The sequence below is a fragment of the Polypterus senegalus genome, chromosome 9 (assembly GCF_016835505.1).
Source record: "Polypterus senegalus isolate Bchr_013 chromosome 9, ASM1683550v1, whole genome shotgun sequence".
Taxonomy (NCBI): Eukaryota; Metazoa; Chordata; class Cladistia; order Polypteriformes; family Polypteridae; genus Polypterus; species Polypterus senegalus.
Window position 1 is genome coordinate 88988455 of NC_053162.1, and position 14074 is coordinate 89002528.

Here is a 14074-nt window from a genome sequence, read left to right on the forward strand (position 1 = left end):
TATGCACCTGCCTGATTTTGTTTGAACAATTATTGCACACTTTCTGTAAATCCAATAAACTTTATTTCACTTCTCAAATATCACTGTGTGTGTCTTCTATATGATATATTTAACTGACATTTTTTATCGTAACAATCAACAATTTATACAGGAAAATAATGACTATTAACAAGGCTGCCCAAACTTTTGCATCCCACTGTACTTTTGAAAGCTAAACCCAGTGTATTCAAGGATTTTTCTTTATTAACAGTATTTTGGATAATAGTTCCAATTACTGTTTATGATTGATTCTGAATGCTTTTATATGGGGGTGTGTTGGGCATACCTGTCAATACTTCATCATGTTTAACAACTTCCTTCCTGTTTTGTAGGTAATGTTTACAGGTACTTCTCAACAAGATACATTTTGGCTTTTTAGACGTCATAAAACTACCTTGCAGGAGCCCTCCCCATGGTTAGGTCCAGTAATTAAGCCCACCACGTAATGAAGAAGAGTTTAAAAAAAAAAAAAAAAAGTATGAAAGCAGTCAACACTTTTGAAGTCCCGGAACCGTGTAGATGCATTTCCAAAGTGGGCTTTGGACGAACAGGCCCTTCCCAGAAGTAAGATGGTGGGGTTTAATAAGTCCCATGCTCATATAGCCAGTTTCTAGGATCTACATCTTTTGCTCCTACAGATGCATTTACTGTAATACCACAACTTAATCCACTCTCAGCATTTGTAAAGCAGAAAGATGTGCCGTGTTCTAGCACTTACACCTTTCAGAGATTTTCTTCAACTTAATTATGAAAGAGAACAGGGATTAACTCACAAAGGGTGGCACAGGGGTATCAGGGAACCAGTTTGAAAGGGTTACAGCCATTGTATAAACTGCACAAACTTTCCAAATTGAATACCACCATCATTTTGAACATACACACTTTGATTTAGCAGTTGACTCCCTGGTCATATACAGCAGGTACGGAAAGTATTCAGACCCCCTTCAATTTTTCACTCTTTGTTATATTGCAGCCATTTGCTAAAATCATTTAAATTAATTTTTTTTCTCATTAATGTACACACAGTACATTACCGTCTGGCCAAGCTGAGATACCGGGGAGAAGAGCTTTGGTGAGAGAGGTAAAGAAGAACCCAAAGATCACTTTGGCTGAGCTCCAGAGATGCAGAAAGTCAACCATCACTGCAGCCCTCCACCAGTCAGGGCTTTATGGCAGAGTGGCCTATTGGAAGCCTCTCCTCAGTGCAAGACACATGACAGCCTGCATTGAGTTTGCTAAAAGACACCTGAAGATTCTCTGGTCTGATGAGACCAAGATAGAACTTTTTGGTGTGGCAGCATCATGCTGTGGGGGTGTTTTTCAGCTGCAGGGACAGGACGACTGGTTGCAATCGAGGGAAAGATGAATGCGGCCAAGTACAGGGATATCCTGGACAAAAACCTTCTCCAGAGTGCTAAGGACCTCAGACTGGGCTGAAGGTTTACCTTCCAACAAGACGATGACCCTAAGCACACAGCTAAAATAACGACAGAGTGGCTTCACAACTCTGACTGTTCTTGAATGGCCCAGCCAGAGCCCTGACTTAAACCCAATTGAGCATCTCTGGAGAGACCTAAAAATGGCTCTCCACCAACATTTACCATCCAACCTGACAGAACTGGAGAGGATCTGCAAGGAGGAATGGCAGAGGATCCCCAAATCCAGGTGTGAAAAACTTGTTGCATCTTTCCCAAGAAGACTCATGGCTGTATTAGCTCAAAAGGATGCTTCTACTAAATACTGAGCAAAGGGTCTTAATACTTAGGACCATGTGATATTTCATATTTCAGTTTTTCTTTTTTAATAAATCTGCAACAATTTCCATTTTTTTGTCTGTCAGTATGGGGTGCTGTGTGTACATTAATGAGGAAAAAAATTAATTTAAATGATTTTAGCAAATGGCTGCAATATAACAGAGTGAAAAATTGAAGGGGGACTGAATAATATTCTATACCCACTGTACATCCTTGTCTCCCAAGGTACTGTATCAACAAATATGCTCATAAAAGTATAGCTTTCAAAGTTTTGTAAAGACTAGAAGAACCTTTTACAACAGGAGCAGTGGAAAATTTGGATGCTACATGTTTATTACCTTATTGTGTTCAGTTATTACACAACCGTATTCCACAAATTAAAAAAAATATATATATATATATATATATACCAGCACAGTAGAGTTGGGTTGTAAAATTTCTAAGAATACAATTTAGAAAGAACACAAACTTAAAAGTACTTGATTATTTTCTGGAATGTGTAGTGTGGCTTATCACAAATGGCAAGTCCATTTTTAGCCACAGACCCTGACATTCACAGCCTGTTGAATGGCCCTGGATATCATCCAGAGTACAATCACAAGTTACTCAGATACATACCACTTTATTTCAAAATAGAATCGGCAAGGCAAAAATACACTCGATTGTTTTGTGGCAAATAAACTGCTGCCAATGCAGTGTATAATCTTTTTACTTCACTACAGGGTCAAGTCTGGTTACCTGCTTTACTCTGCTTTAAATGATGTCATTTTGTACTCAAAAAGTGAACACAAATCAGACTACTTTAGTTGGTGTGGGTGAGTGCTGCTTGATGCTGTATTGGATGGATCATTAGTTATAAAATATTTCTCAATACTGTACAAATGGCCTTCTCACTAGAACTGGGTATCTCATTTGCACACTCTACATGACAACTGTATCTGTTGTAATTCTGTGCTCACCAAGGGCCATTTGTTTGATCGTATTGCAGGAATCAGATGAGTTAACTGCCATATACTGCAGAAATTCTACTTTTGCATCTTGTTTGGTCCATTTCTACATGAACCTGGCAGTGTATTTTAATGAAGGGCCTTTGCTCAGCTTACCAAGATCCATCTGCTTCCACCTGAATAATTGAGGTTTCAGGTGTCCACAGTGGTTGAGAACTTGGGATAGGTTTCTAAAATTTTGATCTTTATGATTAAAGAGTCCTCCATAGTTACACACTGGATTTAGTCAAAAATATCTTGGAGGTACTATCACACTGCTCTTTAAAAATGAATACGAGTTCTTTCAGGCCCCATTGGTTGGATCAATCAATTTTTTTACTGTTTATATGTCTCCATATATGTTGCCATCAACAAAGATCTAAAAAAAGAAATAAAAAACATAGAAAAACAGCTGTATAAAGTGTAAAAGACAAATAACTGTGCTGCCTATAAGGATAATAAACACACGACAGCAAAGGTTAAAAAAAGAATACTACAAGGCAGATAAAGAGAAATGCTGTGGAAAAGGTGAAAGCAAAATAATTGCAAGCAAATACAAGTTTAACACCACTATTGCAGCCCATTTTAAATCTTTATTTAAAAATATAAATATATAAAACCAAAACAATATTGATATTCAGCTACTTTATAAACATAAACAAACCAAACAGAAGAATACTCAAAATGTAAAAATTTATTGGGAAGCTTTTAATTAATAACCTATTAATCCCCAAATGGGACTGCAAATTCAAGACAGATCATCATTCACTCATGATAACTGTACAAAATTAAAACAATGGCCTGACTAGTCCCTAAAGTTAGCGTGGATTCACATATTGGCACATTTAATGGTCAATCATGTACACAATGACTAGGTCTAATGTTCAGGCACTAGAAACGTGATGCAGGGCCATTCGGCAATGACATTTCTACAACTTAAGGCAAGACTGGAAAAAAATACACCACACGTATCTGGTATTTGTATTGGGTTTCATTTTAACTTTCAATAATGCTTGCAAATGGATACAAAAATGAACACATCGATTCCAATGATACACGTGGTATGCCTAGATTAAGGGAAACATAGGCAAACTTTTTTTTCCATTCATTTTTTTGCTGTTTCCCAATTTTTCTATGCTGGGAAATTCACAGCATGATATAAATGTTTTATTTGAGCATTAACTGTTCAATATATGTAATGGAATTTTACATATACTGTGAATGTGAGAGCTTACTCCCTTTTAAGGGGATGATCAAGCACTGCTCAGTTTGCAGAGTTTCAATATTTAAATACAGCCTTAAGTTTCATAATCACACAAGCAAACAAATTTATAATTTAAACAACTCCCAATCTCCCAAAAGGGAAACACATTTTTTGCAAACGTTTTACATGCATTAATAGTTAACTTACTGTATAATTAAATAACATATTGTACTTCAATTTTGGATGTTATTAATCTTGTACATGTAATGTTTAGGGGGTAACAATATTTAATTAAGAAAAAAAAACTTCATTTTAGTGTTATGTTTTGTTTACCGTTTTATGTCTAACACTTCTGCAGATGAAAGAATGCTTTGCAAAAAAAAAAAAAAGGTATTTAGACACAGAAACCAAGGTCAAGGCTGTGTTACACTGCATGACTGTGTAAACTAATCCAGAATGCAGTTATTTTCAGGCTTGCTGTGATGCGCAGCACACTTAAAACCCTGTGGAGCCACCTCAGAATAGGATCAGCCAACGATTTTTAGGACATACATATAGAGATCAAATATTTGTAAATACAATTCATTATTATACAGACTTTTTACTGTCACCTTACAGACAGTACTTTAAAGAAATAATGGCTTTTTCTTCTGAATAGTCCTATTAATTCCTCAGTTCAGCCAACCTGAAAGAGAAAAGCAAGAGAATTAATAACATCCATCCTTCTGTCCATTAACAGATGGTGTGCAGAGGCTTAGAGTACCGGGAAATATTCCATACTTGACATATCAAAAACTATTTTTTGTTAACACATTTAACAGCTTTAACATTAGATGTCATTAAACTAAAATTCAATTTTATATTTTATTTATATGTATAACTTTTTGCTCATAAATATGTGATTCTCAAATGTTAGGCTTTAGCTCTTGGTGACCCATCAAATATATAAACTTTTCTTTCTGTATAGCAGAGATCTATCTGTACCTTACCAGCACCATGTGTCAGTCAATACGGACAGCATTAATGGGCAATGCTGGCCAAAGCAGCACATCACCTAATTAATGCCACTTGTGAAATGCCATTTAAAAGAGCTATGGGAATTCAACACTTGGATACTGGTAATGTGTGTGAGTGAATCCTGCAATGCTTCTTGGTGCCTGATCATGCTTGGCTGCTGCTCTCCTTAAACCCAAAATTGGTAAATGAGTTTGTAAATGTTATATGGCAATACTTAAAAAAAAAAAATAAAAATTCTAATTCTAATATTAAAAACAAAAATTTAAATTCAGAGTTGCAATTGGTTATATAGAATTACAGAAAAGTATGAACAGCCTTCAGTTTCAGCTACAACCATTGATAACCATACAGTCAAGCGACAGTCAAGCGATCACCACTGACAAAAATCAGGCAGTAGAATGCGTTGTACTGAACAGCTCAGTGGCTTTAAACATGGCACTGTCTTGGGATGCCACCTTTGCCACACAAGTAAGGATGTGACATTTCTGCTCTGCTGGATCTGCCCTGAGCATTGACAGGTGAGCCACCATGTGCTGAAGCATGTAAAAATTGCCTGTTTTCTGTTTCATCACTCACAACAGAATTCCAAACAGCCTCTAGAAGCAACGTAAGAAAAGAACTGCGTGTTGGGAACTTCACGAGAAGGTGCTTCATGGCTGAGCAAGTGAACACAAGCCTCACATCATTATATGCAAAGCCAAGAGTCGGCTGAAGTGACAAACTGCTATTGGACTCTGGAGAAGTGGAAATATGTCATTGAGGTTGAGGAGTCGCACTTAACTATCTGGCAGTGTGAGGGATGAATTGGGGTTTGGTGGACGCCAGGGGAATGCTACTTTCCGGGCAGCATAGTATCTACTGTAAAATATGGTGTAACAGAAAATGTTGTTGGAAGTTGTTTTTCATACTGCAAATGCTACAGCATACAAAGACATCTTAAACAAGTGTGTGCTTCCAAATTTGTCGCCACAGTTTGTCGAAGGCCAATTGTTTTTGTCCCAGCACAACACAACGGTGCTCCTGTGCACAAAGGCAGGAACTCGAGTAGCCCTGACCTCAAGCCCACCAACTGCGAGCCTTGTTTTTTTTGTCTTACATCAGAACCTGATCGCACAAATCCTCTTTTAGATAGATAGATACTTTATTAATCCCCAAGATGAAATTCACATAGCAGTATACTGATACTTTTGGTTGAATGGGCAGAAACAGGCACACTGCACAATGTTTTGTGTAAAACCCTCCCAGAGGAGTGAAGGCTGTTATAGCTCCACATTTTCATGTTTTGTTTTTTTAAATGTTCAACCCTAGTTTGATTTTATTCAAATTTCAGAGTATTTATTTATTAAAGTGTCAGTTTATTATATTGCCATATGGAATTACAATAAGAAATCTTAAGAGCCTGCCGATTGCTCGCTTTCCTCTTTCAGCAAGTACAAAAACAGAATCTTTGCTGGCGCATTATCCTTGGATCCCAGGTTGCCGAGTTTGCATATTCTTTTAGGGTGTCACCAAACTCTTTTTTTCCACACTCCAGATACACTTTCAGGTTTCTGCACCTAACTGGGATTCTGAGCTACTCCACATGAGAAAGAGAAAATATGGGAGATAAAAAGACTGATTGATGAATGCGTATCTCAGCAATTAAATACAAAAATGTCTTTTGATCTTGTATTAGTTATTCCACTATTCTTTGGTCACCAAAAATCAGTTGTTACAAAAATGTCCAGTATGAAAAGAAGGATAAACTTTGAATGTGATGGCACTCTCCAGTCTTCATGTTGTTGCAGAACTAGTTACAAAAGTTCCTATTCTTGAGAAGGCTGTCCCTTCTGACATGAATGGATGAAATATTTGAACCACAGAACCATAACTAATGGTAATGGCATGCATCCATAATATTTACAAGTGTTTGTTATCAATCAAAGAACTGACACTAAGGATGCTGGATTAGTAGGATACAGGAGGAATTTCCTACACTTTCTTGGCAAAAATTTGTTAGATGGTTTTTACAATATGTGTAAGCAATGTGTTTTATTGATTTTTAGCATATAGCATTGATTTACAATTCTAAATAATTTAAAAACCGTTTACCATAAATATTGCTTAGTCAAAGAAACTAACGAAGATGCCTCATACCAAAGAAAATCTTATCTGCAGCAAATATGTTGCATAGAAAAGCTTTCTGAAAGTTTCTTTTCTATTTTAATTTTCATCACTTTTTAATATAGGATGCCTGATTACTGTATTCTTTTCAAGGTCACTGCAGCTGCAGCCTATACCTGCAGTACTAGGTGTGAGGCAGGAACCTGCCCTTAAATCTATGTATATATTATGGTCTACTGTGTACAGCTGTGCAAAATACTCTACATACAGTATAAGCTGGCCCAGTTTAGTAGGCTGAAATAACACAAGTTTCCTTCTCCCTGGAACAGCTTAAAAGCAGGTTTCAGTGTTCACTTTTGAAAACTTAAGGAATAATCCACTTGAAAAGATATTTTTTTAAAGTCTGCTACTTTCCCCATGCTGTTTGAAGTGATGTTCCCCAAAAAAAAATAAAGTAATATTTTCATGGACAACAGAAATTATGAGGTTTATGATACAACATGCTACAGTGGGACCCATGGTGGGACAATACTGAACAGCAGACAATATTAACATGTCTATGAAAAAAATGTCAAATTAGTGTCTGCCTAGGTTATTATATATGGACACACTGAGTGTGCATCGGCCTCAGTGTGCTCAAATTATTCTCGGAGACCAAGGTATATCAGCCTTTAGCATAGGTTACATCCAACAACACCAGTATGTTTTTCACCCAGAAGCTAGTGAGTCCCTGTGTGGAGAACTTAGGAGTGATAGGCTGTGCAGGCATCACTTATAATCAGTGCGTAAGGGATAAGCTCTGTGTGTGTGTTGAGATTAGGGTGCAAGAGCAAACTAATCCTTAACAAACTTGGCGAGTTCCACACAACCTACAGAAATGCAAGAGGAGACAACCTAGAGGGATCCTCAGCCGAGTTAGAAAAAGATGGGAGGTACAGAACACCAAACCATCATCAGAATATGATGGCCTAATTTGGGGCTACGTGGGCAACTGCTTATTCGAAATAAAGTCAAACCAGTGGTTCCCAAGGATTCTCTGATGAGACACAGTACCGAACGAGTCCAGTCTTCGTCTCAGGTCACTGGATAGTTTCCATGTGTTGCAACCATATAGCAAAACAGGAAGCACCAAGACTCTAAACACCTTTGTCCTTTTGCAAAGATATTGGGAGCATTAGTGACCTTATGACCACCCATGCTCTCCCAATCCATCTACCGACTTCATAGGAAGAGTCACCAGAGACATGACTGTTGCTACCGAGGTAAGTAAACATTTCAATGTGGACGACACTCTCTCCGCAAACAGACACACTACTGATGGTTATGCTCAAGAGGTCATTAAAGGCCTGGATCTTGGTTTTCATCCAGGACACTCACAAGCCAAGACACTCAGACTTCTCACTCAGTCCTTTGAAAGCCCTAATCAGAGCCTCGATTGACTCTGCACAGATTATAGCCTTGTCAGCAAGGTCAAGAGAAGTGAATCTTTTGTCACCAATAGATGCCCCACAGCCACTGGATCCCACGACCCTGCCCAACACTCAGTCTATGCAAGCCCTGAACAGGGTAGGAGCAAGAACACATGCCTAAAAAACCCCAGAATCAATTGGGAAAAGTGCAGAGGTTCTGCCTCCACTCTGCACAACACCATGACATCCAGCAACTTCAGGGGGATCCCGCAAAGACGCAGGATGACCCACAGGGCACCTCAATCAACTGAGTAGAGCTTTTTACAGAAATTGTCAAAGGCTGCAAAGAAACTCTGCCGATATTCACATTTGCGCTCGACAAGAACCCTCAGTGCAGGATGCAGTCGATGGCAGAGTTCTTAGGCTCTGTCCACACATGTGTTCGATTTTGGTTAAATGAATACGCTCTGAGTGACCTAGGCATTTAAGTTGCATTTCAAGTTCCACTTAATTGACTTCAATATGACTTTGCATTCACATTTGTTTTGCCTCAGGTTAAAGCCAACCTGCAGTCCAAATGGTACTTTTGTGTGTTTACCTGTGGATGGGGATTGGTCGGGCGGTTATCAGGAAGTCCAGAGTGTTTTTAACCTGTGTGGTTTGATGTTCAACTTTCATTGGATTCACACAATATGGATCAGTTGGCTTTATTAGACCTGAACATTGACCTCCTTGTGTTAACAATCCTCCTGATATGGTGACATAAGCAGGGAAAACATCGCCATCACTACTGGATTCACCCTGTGACAGCACAGCGTGTGTGTAATAATCTATGAAGAAATGTGACGATTTCACAACAGTTCTTCAAATACTGTCATATCAAGTTTTGATTGCCTGCTGCAGCTGGTACAACACCATATTACACATCGGTGAACCAATATGTGAGTCGGTGTTAGACCTGAAGAGAGACTGTCACCTTGAGATAAGCAATATACAAACAATACTCATGTATGCACTCCCCCACCATCATTAATAATCCAATTGTAACTACAGTTATGTAATTAGCACAAACTGTTCAGAATTCTCTATTATTATCATCATTATTTTGTGGATAATGTGTGTAATATATATTCTGTAAGCAGGACGTCAGTCACTAGACCATAGCTGTGTCACTTGCTCATGGATTTTCTAACAAAAGCCTCCTTATCTGCCCTCAGAGCGCTCACAGGTGTCCTTCTCAGTTCCCAGTATAGACCACTGTTGCCATCAAGCCATGCGCTGTGACTTTCCTTCTGGGAAGCCCGGCATCACCAACAAAACCCACAGGATCTTGTCACAGGAGGTCTCCCACATCACATTAGGTTCGGCAGTTGCATCCAAGTCTGTAAGTTCCTTACACAAACAGTGTGCAAAATGGTTAGAAACAGCCTGATCTGGAGTCTGGCCAAGTCCTGCATCATTGTCCTAGTAGTATACACACTCATTCCCACCTCCCATTCAAAATTTCTGGCACACTGGCAGGCACCATATGAACTTAAAGAATGGAGGGGTCATGGTGCGACAACCTAACTGGCACCCTCTGGAGAGAGTCTATTTACATTGACCTACTAAAGCAATGGTATGAATGTGACACAGGTGCTCAAGGTCAGGCCTTTATTTTCAGAAAATCAAGAATTTAATTTGGGGAATATTCTTTCCTCAACCCAACAGTGTCAGCTGTGGCAGGTCATGATTAAGGTGCCTGATATTGTGGATACTAACCCACTGTTGATGTTCCATGACATTGTCACTGACCCTGGGTTTACAGTATACAATTGTCATTATCTGTTCGTCAATGTGAAACTAGCAGAGTTTGAATTGGAAATCAAAAATGCTAAATCAGAGGAGTAACAATGAAAGTACCAGACTATAGCCTAGACCCATTGTACTAGTAACCAGACCAACAGGTTGTGGATATTCTGTAATAATTTGGCTGAATTAACAAATGTCTCATTTTGATGCCTTATCTAAGCCAATAGTTGCTAATGTTATCTGGAGACTTGTAAAGAGTGGTTTCCTAAGCACAACTGAAATCACCAAAGTTATTGGCAGATACCTACCATGACCTTCCAATATCTGGTGGATAAAATGCTTACGTTCCATAATACCTAGAAAACTGCCTATCTAGATGATGATATTGTATATTTCAGACACTATGCCATACCTGGATTGTCTTACAGATCTTAAAAGAAGCAGGCCTATACATCGATCTTAAAAGCAGCAGGCCTACGCATCAACCATATGAAATGTTTTTTGGTTTAATAGAAGCTACATGTAGATATTTTAGTTATGTTGTAGGCCAAGATCAAATCAAGCTACAAGGCTGCCCTCATCCCAGCACAAAAAGGAAAGTGTACACTTTTCTTGGACACATGGGATATTATTAAAGGTTTGTAACTCTGCTTTCAGAGAGCTGGCCAATTCAATGTTATATAACTAACAGAGAGAACAGGCATTCCAATACCTAGAGAAGGCCCCAACTGCTGAACCAAGTTTAATTACTCCTGACTTTCCTTCTGACTGGGATCCCAATCTTTGTTCCACAGAGCATATAACAGAAGGGCTTTAATTCCATTTAGATAAAAACATGCATAATGGTAAATTACATTTTGTTATAATCCACAGCAAAATCAATGACATCTCTTGTTTGTGTATTATTATTTCAAATAGCTGTTACCAGCTACTTAAAATTATGCCCACTGTTTGAGAGCTGTAAAACACATAAACATGCAATTCCACCTGAAATACAAGTTGTCTCTGTGCATTGGTTTATTGTAAACGGACTGATCAGAGAGATCTGCAGACAAAACGGAAGCATTTTCTCTTGGTCAAAACATACCTGCTTTCACGAGTGCTATAATTTACATGTCTTCACAGTTCAGTTTCCCATATGATGAAATAATAATAATAATACATTTTATTTATATAGCAGCTTTCTCACGCTCAAGAAGAGCTTAAGGTCCAGTTAAGAGGGCTTTTCAACAGAAGACATGTAATAGATTTTCCCTCTGTTGCCATACAAAAGTCTTCATTCAGTAAAGGTTCAGATAATCTAGTGTTTCACTCGCCATTTAAATTGAGCTACTCATGGGCCATTTCTGTGGCATTATATCTTAACCACATAAGCATATTTGTGGGTTCCTTTGGGCAGCCACAATATGCTCATTTATGTGTGCAAAAATTTCATATGATTTGTGATGGACATATTTATAACAATGAACATTTTGTATTATTCAGGAATTGTTCCTGCTTTGAACAATATGCCCTTGCTGGGTTAGGCTCCAGCTCCCCTGTGACTCTGCGCTGTATAAAACGGTTTAGTAAAATGGATGGATGGATAGATACATATAAATTATATTCAAAGTCAAATGTATTCAATTTTAAAACATCCCACTTACATGAGAAGTACACCCCACTACCAGTATCATAAATGTTTTTCCTTATACCTTCTGGAAAGCTGGTCTTCCTTATCCTGGGAACGTGTTGAGGTCTCCCCTATAGATGTGGTACCAGCAGGTAGTTGGTTTAATTGGTCCATCACTTCCAGGCCACTTTCCTCAGCAATCTGCATAATTAAGCTATCTACTTGCTCTTGTGGCGTGGTCAAAGTTGTTGCCGAGCTCATGGAGTCCTCCATCACCTACAAAATAAAAAACAAAAGCAGAGATCCTTAATTCACCTATCAGCCACAACATTAAAACTGCTGACAGGTGAAATGAATAACTTTGATTATCTTGCCACAATGGCACTTGTCAAGTGGTGGGATATATTAGGCAGCAGGTGAACAGTCAGTTCCCAAAGGTGATATACTGGAAGCAGGAATATTGGGCAAGTGTAAGGATTTGTGCGACTTTGGCAAGGGCCAAATTGTGACAGCTAGATGACGGAGTCAGAGCATCTCCCAAACGGCTTGTGGAGTGAAGGCTAGCCCATCTGGTCTGATCAAAGGGAGCACAAATTGCTGAAAAACTTAATGCTGGCCATGAGAGAAATGTGCCAGAGCACTCAGGGCATCTCAGCTTGAGTGCTCATGCAGACCCCTGTCCACTGCTGAAAGTGCCCAAAATGGGTATTTGACTGTCAGAACTGGACCATGGAGCAATGGAAGATGGTGGCCTGATCTGATGCGTTTTCCTTTAGATCATGTGGGTAACCACGTGCATATGCACTATTTACCTTAGGAAGAGATGGCAAGCATGATGCACTATGGGAAGAAAGCAAGTCAGCCGAGTCATTGGTCTGCTAGGAAACCTTGGGGCCTAACATTCATGTGGATATTACTTTGGTATGTAGTGTCTAATTAAAGATTGCTGTAGACCACCCTTTGTGACAATGTTATTCTCTGATGGCAGTGGCCTTTCGCAGGACAATGCGCCATGTCACACAGGTAAAATTGCTCAGGAATTGTTTGAGGAACATGACAAAGAATTTAAGGCGTTTCCCCAGTTCTCAGTCCAATCAAGTATCTGTGGGATGTGTTAGAAAAACAAGTCTGATCCATGGAGGCCCTACCTCGCAACTTACAGGACTTAACGGATCTGCTATTAATGTCTTAGTGCCAGATAGCCTCAGTGGTCCTATGGAGTCTATGCCTCGATAAGTCAGAGCTATTTTGGTGGCATGAGGGAGACCTACATAATATTAAACAGATAATTATAACGTTATACAGTTACACACAAATCTGCCCTATATTTCAAGATACAGTATTTCCTTTAATGTCACATAACATTTTGGGATTGATAGAACAAGCATAACTAGAAAAGTTATTATATCTGAGTAAATGTTTAACATAATCTTTGTGGTATTAACTGTACATTTTGTTAACAGTTTAAATTTGCATTTCAGTAAAAGAAAAAACAATGTACATGAAAATACAGACAGTGATCGAAGGGCGGGAGATTGGTAAATGGATGAATGTCTGCAGGCAACAGTGAAGTATGGTGTCTGTTTTGGGCTGCATTTCCAAAAACGGCTTTGGAGATTTGATCAAAACTGACAGGCCCAACACTTTTGAGAAGTAGAGGCAGAATCTCATCCATCAGGCAATACTGTCAGAGAAGCATCTGATGGGTCCTAAGGTCATTCTGCAGAATGACAATGAACCTAAACACATGGACACAATCATAAAAAGCTATATGTAGCAAGAAGAGAAACAGGGAATCCTACAACAGATGGTATGGCCCCCACAGAGCTCTGATTTTATCATCATCATCATCAAGCCAGTCTGGGGTTGCCTGTGGAGACAGAAGTAGGTAAGACAGCCAAAATATTGACTGCAACTGTGCTAAGAGGCTTGGAACAACCTAACATGTAATGCCTTCAGAAACTGCACGACATTGCACTACTGATAATAAAAAGGGTGCTTACACCAAGTACTGATTTCATGTATGTTTTTGTTTCTGTTTTCTGCATTTCCTAGGGAGTTTAGTGACAAAAACTACTCATGGCATTATTTGTAAAAAAAAAAAACCCAGTCCCACAATTACAGCATTTTATCACAAGTACTTAAAACGTGTGTGCGTG

General features: G+C 38.8%; 2 protein-coding genes across 2 annotated transcripts in view; one reads left to right on the forward strand and one right to left on the reverse strand.

The window, feature by feature from the left end:
- Positions 1 to 14074, forward strand: part of cdk10 (cyclin-dependent kinase 10) — a 105642-nt gene that overhangs the window by 32480 nt on the left and 59088 nt on the right. The window lies entirely within an intron of this gene.
- chmp1a (charged multivesicular body protein 1A) overlaps positions 3454 to 14074 on the reverse strand; it is a 46477-nt gene continuing 35856 nt past the window's right edge. The window contains exons 6-7 of the mRNA XM_039763449.1: positions 11998 to 12191; positions 3454 to 4668 (exon numbers count right to left, since the gene is read on the reverse strand). Of these exons, the coding sequence (XP_039619383.1) occupies positions 4647 to 4668; positions 11998 to 12191 (216 nt within the window). The 3' untranslated portion in view covers positions 3454 to 4646. The remainder of the gene's footprint in view (positions 4669 to 11997; positions 12192 to 14074) is intronic.